Below are 19,948 nucleotides of genomic sequence, written 5' to 3'. Positions count from 1 at the left end.
TCTTTGAAAATCAATGTAGAATCTTTGAAATCAATGTAGTATTATGTCCACCGGCAGCAATGCTATGAATATATTATATATTATCATAATACAATGCTGAGATGATGATGATATTCCTTTAAAAATACATGAAATGATCTTCTTTAATGTGATCTGACAATAAACTGAGCAACACAACCATGCATTAAAACTTAAAATATTTTAATTATATGTTCTATTTCTAAACATATATAGCAGCAACCATATAGTGAGCATGGCAATCAGTTTGTATGCAAAAATAATAAAATTAATTCACAATGTTAATACAGAATTGACAAAACTAAATGACAGTGTTAAAAATAGGCTCTCAATACACATTACGGTGTAATATTGTCACAGTATAATACACATCATTTTAATTCGGGGGACAGGTTCTCTCTGCTACCAGTCCTTGGCTGCTTGATTTAGTCATCCAAATGCTTGGATTTTCGGCATTAAGAGGATAAAAGTTGTGATATGAGTTATTGAATTAAATAGCTGCAGTTTAAAAACCAACATTCATGCTTTCTTCAGACATTACTTTATTGTATCTTATCACGTCAATCATTATCATAAACAATTCCTTAGCTGTGCATCAGAGTGAGTTTGCTGCAGTTTACTGGCAATCTACATTTTTTTACTATTATTTCATTAAAATACAGCCTCACATTGTTATGTGATTGTTGCCTGAACAATTCTTCTGCTAATCACAGCACTTTAATTGAAGTAGAAATTTCTATAGGATGTTATGGTTGTGAAGTGAACCTCATGTAGGACTTAGAATTCCAGAACAGTACGAATGCTGTAAAACAAAACAAAATTTATCGTTAGTTGTCGTTCCATAAAAAAGTGTTGAATGTCTCCACTTCCCCTACTATAAAAGAAATCTGTGAGTTCTTTAATATGCATCCTTCCAAAGCAAAAAAATAAAGCATTCGCCCTGACACCGAAGCTACTGCCCTGCTGCAGCAGCTGCCCTCCTACTCCATCGTCTGACTATTCATGCATCTGATTGGCTGCTTTAAGCTGCTTTGACAGAGAATGTAAAAGAGAGTGAGAGTGTGAAAAAACCCAAAGAATTGAAAAAAAAAAATCAGACCTCTTGGCTTAGTTTTCATTAGTTTAATTGGGGCCCCTCTTCTTTTTTGGATGTTTGTACGAACTGACAAATTTAACTAAAGTTGATAAAATTAAAATATGTACGAATCCGAATGCAAAAGTCTATTAAAAAAAACAATCCTGTCTGGGATCTGAACATTTATAGATCTATGTTTTACGGTGATGAAACAGCACTTTTTAACTTTAAACCATAATAAAATGGACATTTTATGATATTTTAATTTACCAATACATAGTGATCAGTAAGAGGGTTATTATTAACAACCTGTGTCCCATCACCAAAGTTTTCTATTAAGGGGGTCACATCATAGTAACCTTGCAGCCAGTAAAAACACAGATTGCTAACTACTTTAAAAGTAGTCGAATCTAGATAGAATTAGGAGCTCAGTATGTCTGCAAAAAATAATAAAGCCGTTCTTGAATTTTCTTAGAATGCGGTCTCTAGCGCCAATAAATAAAAAAAAAAATTGTGATGTACCAAAAAATCTTATGTATAATGCACAATGCTAAATGCTGCACAGCAACCATACTAAAGACTAAAATTGTACATGTTTGGCACATAAAATTGTACATGTGTTATATACTCAACTTTTATACAATTACAATTAATATTTTTGTAAAACCCACTCCTTGCACATGTGTCCTTCATTATTACGTTTACAAAATAAGGTCGTGTAAGGTAAGGGAGATGAGTACTTGTTTAAACTGGAATAGTTTACCACTGATTCATTTCTGGTTGAGAATAACATGCAGCTTGACTGGCAAAAGATCACTGGTGTTATGAAACAGCTTAAGTTGCCTCAATAATGAATGAAAGCAGAAAGGATTTCTGCCATAAGCATCAAAGTAATGCGTCGTACAGAATTCCCACATACAACAGCTGTGGTAAAATGATATGCCTCACACTAGGTTAAGGGTGTCAACAGGTTTTTGTAAATAGTATGAAAGAGTTACTGAGGTAACAAGATGGTTCGGGTGTGTATGGGACGGATTTCAAATGAGACGCTTAACTGCAACGGATATAAATCCACAGATGTATTCTTTCAGATTGTAAGTCAACAGTGTAACTATAGTTACCGTAAATGCTATAGGAACAGTTCCTGCTGCAGGTAATTCAGCTCTTTATTATATGTGTAAAGAAACTTCAATTGACCTGATTATCTTGCGGTACCCAACAGGGCTAGTCCTATAGGATCAGCACAATCTTTGTAATTTTGCTGTTTCCTTCAGTCCTTAGTTCACGCTTAGTGAGGATACACAAATTATATATATTGTGACAAAACCACTTAGCTTAGGGTGAATAGAGTTAATGTTATAGATCTGAACTTAAATCTGCATGCCAGACTTGAGACAACAGGCAGTCCAGGCAGGTAGGGCCTCACATCTAGCCCTGGGAGCACAGGAGAACTTCATCTCTGCTCAACAGTCTCCATGATTGTGAGACGTGAGGAAGCTTAAATGCCCATCACGTGCACCTGTTGCAGACTTCTTCAAGGTAGTGGACTGGACTTCCAGTCTGTTGGAAGTCCAGTCTACTACCTTGACTTGAAGAAGCCTGCAACAGGTGCACCCAGGTGGGTAGCTGCTCTCCAAATACTCCACCCCAGTAACCCATACATATAATTTGCAAATGATCACAAATATATATATATTTTTTTCTTTTCAGGGCAAGTACTACTTTTGCTTGAAAGTATAAGAAACCCAATTCACAATATAACACAATATATATATATATATATATATATATATATATATATATATATATATATACATGAATTGGGTTTCTTATACTTTCAAGCAAAAGTACTAGTTGCCCTGAAAAGAAAAAAATACATATATTTGTGATCATTTGCAAATATATGATCTATGATGATGATATATATATACATACAGCATGAAAGCTGGATAAATCCATGTGAACCAATAAAACAAATACAATATAACAAGAACCAACAAAGTACCAAGATGCAAGTAAATTTTGACTGAGGCGTTTGGATAACTACATTGTTTATATGATTAAATAGCATTATCAAAAGAGTTGGTAAGGAGAAAAAAGCTGTAGTTGGCTTGTGGGTATGTTACGTGATCAGACAGATTTTTTGTCTAATCCTCTAGAGGTAACATAATATTAGATATAATGTGCCAAGCCATAATGGGTAGGTATACTTGTCTGATAAATGACAGTTGTTCTCAAAACTGCCAACATTTCTGGCACTATTTCAAACTTGTATTTGTCTTTGCAATTAGAGACAATGCAGTACTATTTAATAAATTCTCTTCTTATACATTTCCAGTGTGTCACCTTAGGCAATAACACTTTGAATAATTATTATTGATCTTAATATTTCTTAAAATTAAAAAAACGAATTTACATTTTTTTTGCTTGGTATAATGTAACTGAGCAACACACCAAATCTCTCCATTGGAAAAACTGGTCCTGAGAGTAAATAGATATATCATTGATTGTGGAAAATACAATACAAAATTTCTATTGGACACACCAGAAAATAATAAGTAGATGTGGCAATGTAGGGAAGTATATTAATCAAAACTATTTAGTTATTTGGCATACCAGAATAAAAATACACATATTCTCTTCCAGATGTCCCTTTCCTAACAAAACAGCTGTCTGATTGATATTTCTGTCCTTGATTGTCTTTTTTATGTAAAACGCCACTGGTTCATACGGTATCTCCTGGGGGGTGTTTACATTTGAGCAGACACGTGTTAAGTATCATTGGTTTATGTATATGTAACCATGAATTGTCCAATCAGCAGATCTATTCCATGAGATATGATCTACCAGAGCCACTTTTAATTTATAAAACCCAATGCCTTCTACCCCAGTAGTAGATAGTAGGTTACACATGACTGAGGGACAGTCCATGGATGTCCTGAAAAGAGGCAGACACCTTTTGGAGTTTGTATACTTTCCGCTAATTCATCAATATCTGGCCAGATCTTCAAATATATAATTTAAACATGCATTACATTATACACAGAACACATAACCAAACCTCAGAACTTTTGTGCTCCGGCTACCAGGAGCCTACCTCTTTGTGGGACATGGCTAGGGCAACCCACTGACATCAGCGGGGGTCCCGCCGACGTCAGTGGGCATCCCCACTGACATTACTCTACACAACCCATTTAAGGGGGAAATGGGCAGGGAGTGGGGCATGTCAGGACCCCTCTCCCACGACCCGGAGGATTCGGGTGTCAACCCGGAGAACCAGAGAAGCGGTGTCAAAAAATTGAGATAAGAACTATTTACACAATAACTCATTAACCACCGTACATTGTACAGACATAATTTTGTTACACCTGTTGAAGCCACTGGTGTCTCCACTCGCACGGTGTCTATTACAACATACAACATGTCTAAACCTACATCCATCAAATGTGCCCCATATATACTGAAAAGCCCAGCCTGGTCACCTTCTAACTCCCTTGTGAAATTCCACATAACGAGAAACTGTTCCATTCACCAGTTTTCTAGCCAGCTTCCAAATATTACCACCATGAACACGGTGTGTGACCAATTACAACAACATCACATATTTTTTTATGTTTCTCACCAAATGCCAGCTTTTCACATGAACACATCAACCACTAGCTGGACCAAACAGTATCTAAGGGGTACACCACACAATAAACCTGTTATTGTGTCACTCAAGATAACCATAACCACCATGGAAACCACATAACATAATTTTTGTAAAGGATGATGATGCACCAAAGGCTGTAACTATACTGTCTCAGTAACAAACTGTATCTACCATGGTATCAAACGCAATAAACCTGTTAATGTGTAAATCAAGATAGCTATACGGTACATAATTTAAAGTTGTCAAATAATTGATGTGTGGCTGTTACAACCTGCTCTGGCCAGGAATTCCCAACATAAAGCCAGTGGTCAACACTTCCCCGCACTTAAGTAAGGGCCTTTCTGTACAAATACCGTATTTAACATATATATGTCTCTCATTTATCTCTTCCTTTAGGGATGTTCAATACTTATTTTAATGTTTCTTCTATATCTAAATGTTTAAAATGGTAATCTAGCGGTAACATACCTTTCTCCTTTATCCAGCATTTCAAAACCCTTGTTGATTTTTTCAAGAGGCAACTTATGGGATATCAGTCCATCCAAGTTAAACTTATTTGCTAACATGTCGGAGACTAGTTTAGGAACATAGTCTCTGCTCTTCCAGCCTGGAAAAATCACACATTTTGACATGTTAACCTATTTTGTTTGAGCTAAACAGAAATACATCATGTAGGATTTGTCAGGGCCCTCAAAAGCTCACCTATAATGATTGAAACCTGCTATACAACCTGAGCACTTAAAACAAGTACTAAGTGTTTTACTATACTGATCAATTTTTATAAGTGCAGCACCTGCCATGACTTAAGGGTTTAAGTAACCTTTAATGAACACACACATATATATATTTCATAATAAAATAGTAGGTAAATACCCTTTTTGTCAATGTGCCCCTCTAGAGCCAGAAGTGTATTTGAGAGGTGAGAGACACAGAAGAGCTGATCCTCAATACATTTGAGAACTTGTGCTTAGTTTTATGCGTGTCTATTTGGCAATGTCTCTGCAGTATGCATTAAGATTTTACAGACACTTAAGCACACTGAAGTGGCTCTCTAGAATAGATGTACTTCTATAAATATTTACTTATTAATAGATTTATATAACAATCTATTTACTATTATGGTTTGCAGTATCATACATCACAATAGTTCAACAGTGATTTCACAAGGTACGAATATGTATAATTAAATATAAGAATATGCTGTGTCTGCATCACAAATAGTAAATGGCCCCAGACAGTTGGATATTTTATTTTTGATTTTTTTTAGGCCATTGTATTTAAAAGTGGAAACTGGTACCTGGTACCTGGTTTACATACACACAGTTACAGAGCCAGACTGGCAATGGGGGCTCCTGGAACCATAAGGTGGTGGCCCTTTGATGATGGCAGTGCGGCCAACAGATTGATGGTGTTGGTCAGTACCCACCAGACATTTCCCGAGTGAGCCAGATAAATAGTCAGGGTCTGCACACTTGCACGCAATCATGTACATGTATGAATTTACCTTGCATGGAGCGTGTCTCCAACCCTGATCGCAAGTGGTGTAAGCTACTACGCTACTACTGTGTGGTCTTAAATGCCCCGTTATTATTACCTCACTTAGCTTATGCCTCAGAGGTATTTTAGGCATCAATATGACATATAGAATACATTCTAAATTATATATTATTTTGTTATCACATACCGCCAAACACAGCCCCTTTCAAAGTACGTCCAGTGAGCAACAGCATGGGTTCAAATGAGACCTGTGATAATGAAGGTGCCACACCAACTATAACAGAGGTTCCGGAACCAAGATAACACGACTTCAGAGCAGAGACCTGAAAAGCAAAGTAAGATGTCCAGTTAGCTCTGATAAAAAGGGCAACAGCAAATCTAGACTAGACAAGAACTGACAGACTAAGACAGAATGATACATTAGGAGAGAACCCTGCTCGCAAGCTTATAATGTATGATTGACATTCAATAAAATAAATGATGTTGTGAGGGAATATATAATATTAAATATTATTTATTTGACTGACAAAAAAGTTATTGTTTAAAATACTTTGAACCCCTTCATGACGTTGGACGTACTATTACATCCTCTGAAACACACGCTAGTTGACAGGAGATGATACCACCATAATGCCATCAGATGTTGACAAAATATCTGATGCTTCAGATGACTCTGTCATCCTTCTTCCATCTTCAAAAATGAAATTTGACTATTTCAAGCCATGCCTGGCATTTATTGTGACATGTTATGAAGAGGACATGCTGTGAAAGCCTTCATTGGTTTTTGCAGTTTAATGACAATGCCAAATGCCTACATAGAAGTGATCTCAATTATCATAGGTTGTATAAAATTAGACCTTTCCATCTAAAATGTTCTCAGAGGTGTACACCCTAGAGAAGAACATCTGTGTCAATGAATCTCTGATGGCGTTGGGAATCTGTTCCTGTTTGAGGCTATGGCCTGTGCCCAAAAACAGGGCTTACCCTAGAAGCAACTGTTTCCCAGGAAAAAGCGCGGCACAACGTGTGCAACAAGGAACTGCTAGCCCTACATTATAGAGACAAAAAAGGATGAGTACATTCTGTTGACCATACACACCGAAAAGACAGTGACTCCCAGGCAAGGAGGGGATGCAGTCTGCAAATCACACATCATCACTGAGAACAACAAATACCGTATTGGCTCGGATATAGGCCGCCCCCGTATATAGGCCGCACCCTAAAAGTTTGGTGCTTTTTTAAAGAAAAAACATGCTGCCACTCTGTCCCCCCCCCTCTGCCCCCCCGAGATATGCTGCCACTGCCCCCCCCGAGATATGCTGCCACTCTGTCCTCTCCCCCCATGAGATATGCTGCCACTCTGTCCTCCCCCCCGAGATATGCTGCCACTCTGCCCCCCCCCCCAGATATGCTGCCACTCTGTCCTCCCCCCCCCCCCGACTTACCAGAGCAGACTCCCGGGTGTCTTGCGGGGCCGGAGGGGGACATATATGCAAATCACGTATACAACTCCCGGTGCCGGCATTCAGCGGAAGTTCCGGCACCGGAAGTTGTATTCGCGTATTGCGTAGATGTCTTCCGCCGGCCCCGCAAGACACTCGGGAGTCTGCTCTGGCGATGCGCTTAGACAACCTCTCGTGCCGGTACTTCCCTCGTGGAAAGTGCCGGCAGGGGAGGCTGTCTGAGCGTATCAGAGAGTAGGATACAGGTCCCCTGCACCGCTGCGGGGATCTGTATCCTAACCCCGCTGCCTGCCCGGCGCCCGGGACTACATGTCCCGGGCGTCGGGCGCTAGACCCCGAATATAGGCCGCACCCCCACTTTAAAGACTTAAAGTGGGGGGGAAAAGTGCGGCCTATATTCGGGCCAATACGGTACATGCAGAGGAGTAGATTTGTCTGATCAGTGCCTACAGCATTACCTTGCCTACTGAAAATACCCTGGGTTGCCTGCTAACCGAAAAGATTAATTTCATAGATTCTTTGATCACTATTAATGCTACAAACCCAGCATACTAAAGACAAAGAACTTTGAAACAAAAATATACAATCTCTAATATTTACACTATAATTCCCAGAAGTATATGAAAATTACCGGTATATATAAATTAGGTATTTTCACAATCAGGACACATATAATTATATTCTAGGGTATTTTGTCAATTTAACAATTTCAATGGAAATTTACATAGGTAAATTTTAATGTATTTTTAGTTTTTAATAGTATTTTTTAGAATATATGTATATAGAATTACAATTGAACAAAGATATGGTAAAAATTGCAAAAAGTATCTTGACACCTAGGGAGGTAAACCTCCCTCTCAAGAAGGGGTTAAATTTAAAATGGGTCAGGAGCCACTTTTGGGGACAACTGATAACCAGGGGAATGTCCCTGGGAAAGTAAATCTGGTTATCCTACTGCAAATTCCGATTTTCTCTGTCTCTTCGGTAATTTTTGATTTCTTACAGTTGACCACAGCTAGTTAGTGCAGGGTAAAAGTGAGCCTTTGGCTGCATTTCCTTATAACTTCTGAAGGAGATGCTGCAGGGCTGCCTGTGAAGTAATCTGTATCATAGCCCATGGAACAGTGCAGCTAAGTGTAAGGGGGCTTGACTGGGTGAGGAGGTGGGCTTAGGGTAATGGCGTTAAGAGACATTGGTTAAGGATCTTTGGGAAGTCCTGTATACATACTTGTAGGTTCCAACATTTTGTAACTGTCACTTCAAATCATTTTTTTTAACCAAATCTTCTCACCTTCCCTCCCTGTTAATAGTAGGGTGACCAAGGTTCTTCTCACAAGTGCCACAGTGTGGGGGGAGGGGGCTGTTCAGTGTAAGGTGGTGATGAAATAATGGTTAGTTAATAGGAAATAGTGTGTTTCTGGTTTGGTTGGTGGTTTCGGGCAGGTGTGTGGCTCAGAACCTGGTGTGTGCATCTCGATATGTTCTTTCCTGATTGGTTTTGTTGTTGGGGTTAATGGTGTTGTTATATGTGGGGGGGGGTGTCATTGTCAGGGGGATGATTGGAAGACAAAGAGGGAATGTATGCACTGTATTACTTTTGGTGGCAATTCTGGCTGTGACTTTATTGTGTTAACAATTTGTTGTGGATGGTGGATGTGTTTCCCATACTGATTAAATCTGTGGCCAAATTTTATCCAAACAGTTTGTGTCCGTGTATTTTTTGGTTGGGGTTATGGTGTTGGGAATCTGGGCCCACAAAGTCGACGACTCCCCAGTCATGATAAATTGCTGTTAATACTATTATCTGCCCAAATGTACTTAGAAGAAACCTAATGTTGAGCTGCCTTTCCAGGAAGTAATGTTTCATAAATGTTTCTATTTCTTTAAATTTAGATCTGCTGCCACCTGTGTGCTAGTAATAAAAACTCAGGGTCTCTTAAAACAAGCATGAACCCAAACTGTATGTTACAAAGAAAAACAACTGACATATAATATGCTGCTTTAGTGTTTATGTTTTGAGAATGTATTCAGAAGAGATCCTACAGGGTGTTTTTCCCGTCTCTCTCTCTCTCTTGACAGGCTGTGATAAGAACTGATAATGACCAACTGCAAAAATAAGAGGGCGATGTTTACGAACAGGCAGTTTCTCTGGTTTCACTAAAAGAGGCCCATTGTGGGAACGTTTTCCTTAACAACAAATATGAATGTTAGATAATGAGGCTGGGCAGAATGAGAACATTTTTTGTAAAGGAAGACCTCAGCTGACCTTGGAATATCCACAGGCTGTATGTGAAGCACACTATAGCCACGTGACCAGTTTACCTTCGCTTGCAAGCCATTGTTTTGCATAAAAAATAAACACAGTTGAGAATTAATCATTCCCATACCACTTAACGTTTTTGTTCTCTTCACTGAAAAGTTGGCATGTAACTAATTTTCGGAAATGTCAGATACTTGAAAATAGTCGTCAGCAAAATGTTGTTACAACTTACAAAGTACAAATTAATCTATCTGTCTATCCATCTACCTGTCTATCCCAGACATATTACTAGAGACTGCTTTAGCTCTTTAGGTAACAGTAAATATTATATATATATATATATATATATATATATATATATATATATATAAATCTGGATTTTTCATGTTGATGAACTGACCATAATGTCTGTACTTCCAATGCACTCAAAAGAATAGTCGACTCCACCGTTAGTCATGGCTGCCAGCACCTCATGTATAGGATTTTTGTGGTCCTTTGGATTGATGCAGTCAGTGGCTCCCACTTCTTTAGCTTTTGCAAACTTATCACTGTTTATGTCTACTCCTATAATCTTTGAAGCTCCAGCAACTTTGCATCCAATTATTACAGAGAGACCAACACCTCCTAAGCCAAACACAGCACATGTAGACCCACGATGAACCTGTAAGAGAAAATGGGTCAATCCAGACTGACAGTATATGGATGAGAATCGTGTTTTCTTTTAAATTAAGCACAGAATATTTAAACATTTAAACACATATTTACATAGAATGTCATGTATTACTTACAGGTATAAACGTGGGCCCCTTCCAGTACTTGTCTTTTATGTGAAAATATTTTTATTCATAAATGGTTTTTTTAAGTTTCTACCAGTATGTTTACTGCACACTAGAGGGAGTAAGTCTTTTTAATAATTCAATGTACACAGAGGTATATGACACTTAAATTTGGCTAGGTTGCAGAAAGAATGATGCAAAGTTGTAATTCATGTGTGATATTTATATAGGAGGTCTATACCCTGTATACCATTCAAAGCTGGTCCTCAAACACATAAAACAATGTAAGCTCGTTTGAGCAAGGCCCTCCTTACCTTTTTTCTGAAAGTCAAATTTGTTTCATTATGCACTAGGAAAATGGGGGACTTGTGCATGTCCCCAAAGTATTGGGTTCAATTGTGTCCTAGCGGCTGCTACGGCCTCTTTGCAAAGTTTAGGGACATCTTCTGGGGTGACAGCTGGTGCCCCACCAGTACAGGTGCCCTGGTAGGTTGGCGAGACTTCCATTGCAAACATCTTTGCTATTGAGCATACTACACACCAGCCGGAGCTCTATGATGTTACTGTAACACTTACCTTTGCAACATTCACAGCAGAGCCATAGCCTGTCGAAAACCCACAGCCGATTAAACAGACTTTATCCAAAGGTGCATTGTCATCTATCTTTGCAACTGCTACTTCATCAACAACAGTGTATTCAGTGAAGGTGCTGGTCGTTATATAGTGGTGGATCAGCTTCCCCTTACAGGTAAATCTGCTGGTACCATCCAACATCAGCCCAGAATATCTGCCAATACTGTTGAGAGGACCAAAATAATCTTATATAGGTCATTGCAATTTTATTATTAGGCCCTAATTTTTATTCTAAAAATACAGTAAACCTTGAAGGTTTGAAATACACCTTTGAGTTTCCATTTTGGAAAACTGCATATAAATTTAATGGAACCCATTACCAACTTACTTATGTGCATGCAGTAAAAATGAACTGGAAATTGAAATTAACCCCAATATGCATAAAACATAAAATATATTGGGTATTGGAGTGTCCTTTTAAGTGTACTTCTTTCATAACAATTCTTTCGTATAAGAACACAATTTATGGGCCTAATGGTCAAATCATGAATAGGAGAGTAAGGTTAAGAGCAGATACTGACTCAGTTTTATAGCACAGGTTGCCCTTCGGATCAAGACAGCACCGGCATTCTCCACACTGAGGGACAAACAGTGGGATTACTTTGTCACCTGGGAAAACAAAATTCACAATTAATGACTGGTCAATCATATAACACTGGAACATCAAAGCTAGAAATCAACTAGAACATAAATTACATCAGTTCATTGGGAATCACTGTATATTCTAGCATATAAGAGTACAGCGAGCAAGACTTACACTCCTTATAGGATAAATTAACAACAGTTGGGCTTTTCTTATGCCTAGGAAAGTCAGTGCCATAGCACACCTAAAAACTCACTTTAGTAAATAAACCCTGTAATTGTGAAATGACATGCATGGTACTATATGGAACACATACAAATGCATTATATATATATATATATATATACATATATATAGCATATATTATGCAACAACTAGAACTGTTTTAAAATATCTTAATTTGATACTAGTAATATAAATAATTGGTTATATTATTTACCAATTTCCCTTTAAGGTAAAGTATATTGTTAATTTACCTGGTTTAATTTTTGTCACACCTTCTCCTACACTTTCAACAATACCAGCAGCTTCATGGCCTAAAATCAGTGGAAAATTCATTTGTGGCACTTTTCCTTTCACAATATGATCATCTGAGCGGCAAATCCCACTGGCTAAAATCTGTTTTTAAGCAAGAAATGAAAAAGAAAAATTATGTGATGGGACATTTTTTTTTTTAAATGACGTGAGTACCGAATGCTTCATTTTAACTAGAATTGTTTCGGGTGCTGCTGTTGCAATATTCAGCATCTGATCTGGTTTCTAATGTAAAGATACATTTAATGGGGTAATATTATTTAAGGTAGGCTAGTAATTAGTATGTTTTAGTACTTTTTAACCATGTATATGAGGTAAGTTTACCAAGAAAAACTATATATATCATAGGTAACTGAGCTGTTCCTATAAAACTCAAGTTTACTGAAACTGAAAGATAACGATGAAGGGAGCCATTTTTTGTTGCGAGGTCACATGGCCATGTATCCTCAAATACACCCCTTAGCAGACTGTCTAATATAATCACAACAAGAGTACTTAATGGAACTGTCAGAGGCGTAACGTTAGTCCACACGAAAGAGCTGAGGGAAGCAGGTCATCGTGCAAAAAAACACAGATATAACTTTAAAAAGGTCAGCTGTGTGCTATATTAGAAGATTTCTGAAATGAAACATGCTCATTTAACACATAACTTTTTTTTTTAACCAGCCTGTCGCATAAACTAAAAATATGGCTAGACACGTTACATTCAAGGAGAGTTAATCCCGAACCTAACATTCACAGCCTCAGCAATACAGCTTATTTGTTCTTTATGTCTAAACACTACCCTAATAGTACTTAAGTTAATATTTAGCCAACATATTCCATGGTGCTGAACTAAGTGCATATGGAAGTACATATAGCATTACATATAGCATTTTGGGTGTTTGTAGGGTGGTAGACTTCTTGGTTGTCAGGTGACTCATTAGATGAACTCCTTCAAACTTTGTCACTGGTGGTGATTTATAGATAATCTCCACTGTGCCATTTATTATCCACATTACAGGTTTGGGCATACTGGAACAACATGTAAAATAAAGATAACCAAGGAAGTTCATTCGGGCGGCAGCGTTCACTATGAACCTAATGTGCACTCACTCACTATGTATAGCACTCTGAAAGTAAAGGATAACAACAATAAAATGAACAACCTGACCACAACTCTAGAAATGTTTAGTGAGGAAGAATAAAAGCTGCCTATGTAAACACTAGAGTATTAGGCTTACCTTTATACGAATTTCATGAGCTTTTGGAGGGGCAACTTCAATTTCTTCAATGCTGAACGGCTTATGGGGTTCCCAGGCTACAGCTGCTCTGCATTTAATTACCTAAAAAAAAACCAACCTTCTTTAAAAAGTGTAATTATTTAAGTTAACATGTGCATACCACGTTAAAAAAAGTTACCTCACTCAAAGTCATATGTCAAAAAAATAGTATCCATTAAAAAATATTACTTATGTAATAATTACACCTTATTATTATTTATTTTTTTATATAGCGCCAACAAATTCTGTAGCGCTGTAGAATGGGTAGACAGGACAACTCTCAAACGAGCTTACAGTCTACTGGTCCTCGGTATATCAACACATAGACATGGCACATGGATTCTTTATAAAGTGTGATTTTTGCATTCTGTAGGGAAAAGAGATTTTCCAACTCATCTCCTGTGACATATTCCGATCTAGAGTAACTAGGCCTAGGGTGGCAGGTCAAGGGAGCAGCAGCTCAATGAGTCAGTTCGAAGGGATAGCTCTCTAACTGACCTGTTTACACTATGTGCCGAGCTTGCACAGCCTCCACAGGCTGCTTTAAAATGCGTTACATGTCATTAAGTAATGCAGCATCAGGGTATGACATCATATCCCACTGGTCTGCAGTGAGGATGGCAACCAAGGTAGATATATCTTTGCTAATCCTGTCCATAGGAGCAGTACGAAATAATTAATAGCATTTTCCAGACAGCAATAACTTTATATGAAATTGTAAAGAAGGAGTTCCTTGAAATCAGTCAACCATAATTTTTTCCCACTGTCTGCAATTCCATCAAATCCTAGCAGATGGCAACACTGCTTTAGACAGTCAATGCACTGGGTTAAAAAAAATTAAGTAGAATGAAATCTGCTATAATACTTTTGAACAGGTGAGTTGATGTTATTCTATTTTAAAGATAAAATATAATCAGGCATAGAATAATACACCTGCTTTGTACACAATGAACTTCAAGGTCATGTTACAAGAAAGCGATGCAGTTTGCAATTAGCGCTTAAATGACAACTGCATTTCTTTACAGATGTGCTTCTATCTGATTTGGTAAAAACTGATCAAGCTGCCCCTTAGATTCTGATTTTAGTAAATAGTATTCTTCTATTTTCCAATTAAGAGGGGTGTTTTTCAATATTATTTGCATGCTTCTGGCTAAAGCTATTAAAATCCCCCATTTTGGATATTTTATTGGGACCTTGTAAATAATTGAATGGCCTTCATTGTTTTGTTTGTGTAGTTATATTATGTAGACTATAGACTTTGTTCTACTTTTAGTTATTGATTAATCTTTCATCTTGGCTAATTCATTATCTTTAGGCCAGCTCCAAAAAGCATGGCATTTATTAAATTATAAATAATTAAACAAGAAACATATAATATTAATTAAATTTTTATGCACCCCTACCGACAAATACTACCATTTGCCTCACATGCCCTTTCTTTCTTCTGTATTTCCTGTAAACTGTGTTGAACTTTTATATCATAATCTAATATGCTGATAAGAAATCAGAACATTGCAGATGTTGCAAGCCAGGGGAAAGATTACAATTCTAGATAATGTTTTTCATCACTTTCCAAGAAATATGCTAAATTATACTTTAGACAGTAACATGGTACATTCTCTGAAGATTCCATGAACAACATATACAACAATATCTTCAAATTCACGAAGAATTATTTTCTTTGATTATAATAGGAGGGTATACCACAGCTGGAAGTCGTGTTGGACAAGAACGGGTAGTAGAATAAGGACACATAAACACTAGGCCTGAAGACTTTTGGGGACGTTGTTGACGCACATGGCATCAACATGGGACCTTACATGTGCAATGGGATTTGCTATTGAGCTTGCCACCGTTTGCCGTATTTGTTTACCATGTTGTTACCATGTTTGTTTACATGTAAACATGTGGTTTCATGCCTGCTGACTGCACTCAAGGTACATATAGTTAGTTGCAGCCATTAAGTGCGGATGACTGGATCAAAATATTATCAAAGCATACCAATTTTTTAACATAAAAAAGTCACTTTAAATATGTTGTAGGGGGGACCAACAACTGTTAATGACAAAAAAAGTATCGCACCTTTGTTTTTTACCAAAAGTCAGTAAATTAGTTTTATATAATTTTTCGAAATTTTAGATTTAAAATTTAAATTAAACTTAAAATTAAACTTAATTCTTTATTCTAGTCAGAACTTTGCCAAATTATACAGTACATTTCATTACTAGAAGCCTGTAATTGAACACCAATAGTTTTATAGATGGTGGACTACAATGATGTACCAGTGATAGCTACCACTTATGCCTCCAGATGTTGTAGAATCAAAGTTCCTGTAATACACTGTAAATTCATGGCCAGGATGTATAGCTGGCTAAACTTGTGTGGAAAAAGTGGTTTCACACCAGCTTTTTGATTTGTTGCATTAGTGCCAACACGTGTCCTTGAGGTGGAATCGTGGTTAATTCATGCTTGATGCTACGTGGTTTATGTTATCACTTTGCTGTCACACATCACCTTCTATTGGAGGCAGCAAACAGACCTCATTTTGCACTCCTCTAACGTTACTTATTTGCTTCTTTAGTTTCCATACGGACATTATAAATTTAAAAATGCCTGCCAGCTTGTCTGCCAATGTGACCTTTTTTTATAAACATATTCTATGGGTCTTGTTTCTGTCTTTTATCCCAATAATAGTAATGTTAAACCCACATGCAAATACAACAGACATAATATGTTTATCCTGAGCACTATGCCTACTAAATTCAGGAAGATGTTAATACGGAATTAAAGTAGGAAAGGCAAAATGTAAGATTTTGTAACAATTTTATTTAATTTTACGGAATATAAACATTCATTAAAGACATGAGAAACAACCTTGTCTGGGTCTTTAGAAATGTCTACTCTAGGGCACGTTTACTGTCAATTGGGTCCTTAGCCAAATGCCTACTAAATTCAGGAAGATATTAATACTGAATAGGCCAATCCTCTGACTATGGGACTTGGTGAATGTATGTACAGTAGTGTGAAAAAGAAAGTACACCTGTATATTAAAAAATAATCATCTGTTCCTTTGCAGGTCTAAAAATTAGTTAAATACAACCTCAGGTGAACAACAACGCATGACATGTTACACAGTGTCATGATTAATAAAAAAAAAAGCCAAAATGGAGAAGCCATGAGTAAAAAACTAAGTACACCCTTACTGCTTCCATAGGAATTAAGATGCTAAGTAGCAGACAGATGCTGCTTTTTGATATTTTCCATTATGTCTATACATATTTAATTTCGTCTAGGTCCTACCCAAAATAGTTCATACAGAATCAGAACTAGAGAGATAAAAATGTTTTAGCACTAGAAAAAGAGTTATGATTTAAAAGTTTATGATTAAGGTTAAAGTTTGATAGTACTACTGTAATTGAAGTGCTGTCGAAAGAGTAGTAGGTAGGTATAGTCCTTTAGTGTCGATAGTAAAGTCTACAAATGCTACACATCATTATATTTTAAGTATAAAATATATTCTTAAAATACGCATGAGATTTCAAAATAGACAGACTGGCATGGTCTCTTTGCTCTTATATTGAATCAGCAGTTAAGATTATTGTTTGTTGCTTACTTTCCCGGTTGTATCCATTTGGATTACAGATTTTTATTCTCAGGCAGATCCTCTTGAATGTTAGTTGATAGTTGTGCTCTGCTGCTTGTTTTAAACAATGTGTGTGTCAAACATTGACAACTTGATCACTCCTACCAAGCAAATGATTTACGAACTTTATTGGAAGTTGTGTGATTAAGGTTTTCCGAAAGGATGACAATCCTTGACGGTACTAAATATCAGCATAGTTTTAAAAATTAAACTGCTCGAGTTTGTCATTCTTGTTAAAATATAATTAAGAAGAAACCATTTAAAATTGCACATACATTTTTTCTAGCCTTGGAACTCCTTGTTGCTAAAATACAACAATATGGCAACAATATCTGGAATGAATTTAGTTAAACATATATGAACATTGCAGATTTTAACCAACATCTCCACGTTGGTGCAGATTAGATTTCCTGTATAGAAAAAAGGGAAGTTTAATTAACCTGTGAAATAAAGTCATGGGTATTACTAAGGGGATGTTAGATGCAGACATTTGCTAAGGTATCCTTTCATATCTTGGGTACAAACAGAAGTTGTAAACTATAATCACGCTCCTCATTGCAATGTCCTTTCCAATCACATTGGGAATTTGAAACACCACACTCGTACTCCTAAGCAGCATCCTTTTCCTTTTTGAATACATGCAAGATTTTCCTAATCTCTCTCTCAAGAAAAATCAGTTTTGGGCAGCCAACACTGCATTGTTTTCATTGTTCAGACCCACTCTTATTGAATGTATTGGACTACATTTTTACTGTTCTGTAAAAGGTCCACTGTTCCTTTTTTGAAGAAGAAGAAGAGAATGGTGAAAATTGTCACCACAGCAATTTAAAAAGCACCTTATAAGAACTTCTGGATCAGCATCTATCTTCAAGTAGTATCCAGTATCTTTGGAGTGCATACATTATACACATACAATTTTTGTTACACATACTCTCTACACTATTGTATTTTATTATTTTTTCTCCCAACTTTGCAAGTACCCCTTGGTGGATCTATATCATTGTGTTTTTTCTTGAGTTGCTGCTGCATTAAGTTGGGAAGTTTTTTTTATTTTGTTGTTATTAATTGGTGGCCACTTGTTTGAATTCATAGGGGCAATATTTAATTATTTTCTATAACGAAACTTAAGTCAGAATTTTTTTTGAAAAGTGCATCAGTGAATACTCTAATATTATTGCAATATTTTTTTTGTAATTGGCTTCTTACTCAAATAGTCATCATTGAATGTTTATCAAACCTATCAGGATTGGGCAGGGAAAAACAAGGCAGCACTGGCACTTTGAGACTGGCAGCCGCCTTATGACATAAGTGCAGCTGACAGCAGACATGACAATGTCAATAGTTAGAAAATAAGTGCTGCCAGCATGATGGGCATCCGCAGGATTTTTTCCATGGGGGCAACATATCCTCGCCATCTTTCCCCTCTCTAACCCCAATACCTCCTTACCTCCAATACATTGCCTACCTTTGTTGGCTCAGGAGAGGGGTTTCCTGGTGGGAGGCAAATGTATGTTACCCATTAATAGGATGAATTATATGACCTTGGCACGCAATTGTACCTGCACAACATGAAAACTTTCATTTACAATAGCTGGGGTGGTAAAGATCAGCCACAACTGGCCCAGTCTACAATTCCTGTAGTATTCAGAAAGTAATGGCTGATTGTATATCAGGAAGCTGCAGTCAACAACAAAAATTTGTGTATTGTGTAGTGTAGGCCACCAAAACCCCAGTCTATAACTACAATTCCCATGAAGTTCAGCCAGCAATATGGCTGGCTAAATATTATTGTAGATGCAGTGAACAAATGCACAAAACACTCCCTTAAGCCCAATCTACAGTTACCAGCTACTGTTCCCATAATAACCAACTAGCATTGTTGCTTGCTCAGCATCATGGGAGTCGCAGTTAAGAAAAGTTAATGTTGTGTAGTGTAGTTCTGTGATGTGACAGAAAGTACGATTGGTAGTTTTGCAGCAGCTGTGGCTAACACTTGGTACTCAAAGTGCTGTTATTACATTTCACATGATATTAAGCCAACCAAATGGCTGAGAATCATGAGATTTGCATTCCACAACAGCTGCAGTACCTATCCGTAATGATATAAAAGATAATCTTTGGCACTACACTTGAGCACTCGCATTCCCATGCTTAACATACCAGACTGGCTGAGAGTCATGGGAAATGTATTCTAACAGCGGAAGTAATAAGTAACGCTAGCTGTAATACATGTTTGAAATAAATTACTTTGTGTCTGCAGCATGCAAACTGTGTCTCTACCCAGGCTGGGACTCTGTGTCTGTGAAGGGGAGAAGACCAGCTAGAAGGAGAGGAAAAGAACAGACCAAACCACTCTGGAAGCAGGGGGCATACAGCTTTAAATAAAAGCTTTTTTTGTTGCAATGCCTTGACTACTGGGTGTTTTTTTCTGCTCTCTATATTTAGTTAACCTACTCTAAACAGCTTAACTTGCCTCATTCTTGTAATGCTGACAAGAATTCAAGGAAAAAACAAGCTAACGGTGGAACAATTACTCTAATCTTGTATGCTAC

At 37.2% G+C, this 19,948-nt stretch overlaps 1 protein-coding gene across 1 annotated transcript; it reads right to left on the bottom strand.

Moving 5' to 3' along the window:
• Positions 1–180: 180 nt before the first annotated feature.
• Positions 181–17,469, bottom strand: LOC128486974 (alcohol dehydrogenase 1-like). Its single transcript, XM_053461567.1, has 9 exons — positions 17,367–17,469; positions 13,715–13,816; positions 12,434–12,575; positions 11,896–11,983; positions 11,318–11,537; positions 10,366–10,626; positions 6,430–6,565; positions 5,214–5,352; positions 181–820 (listed from the first exon to the last, which is right to left on the bottom strand). Exons 1-9 carry the CDS (start codon positions 17,382–17,384, stop codon positions 796–798), a joined length of 1,131 nt encoding a protein of 376 aa, XP_053317542.1. The 5' UTR covers positions 17,385–17,469; the 3' UTR covers positions 181–795.
• Between the last annotated feature and the right edge of the window lie 2,479 nt (positions 17,470–19,948).

This window comes from Spea bombifrons, chromosome 1, assembly GCF_027358695.1.
Source record: "Spea bombifrons isolate aSpeBom1 chromosome 1, aSpeBom1.2.pri, whole genome shotgun sequence".
NCBI lineage: Eukaryota > Metazoa > Chordata > Amphibia > Anura > Pelobatidae > Spea > Spea bombifrons.
Note: the sequence above shows the minus strand (reverse complement) of the source record. Positions and strands in the feature narration are given on the sequence as shown.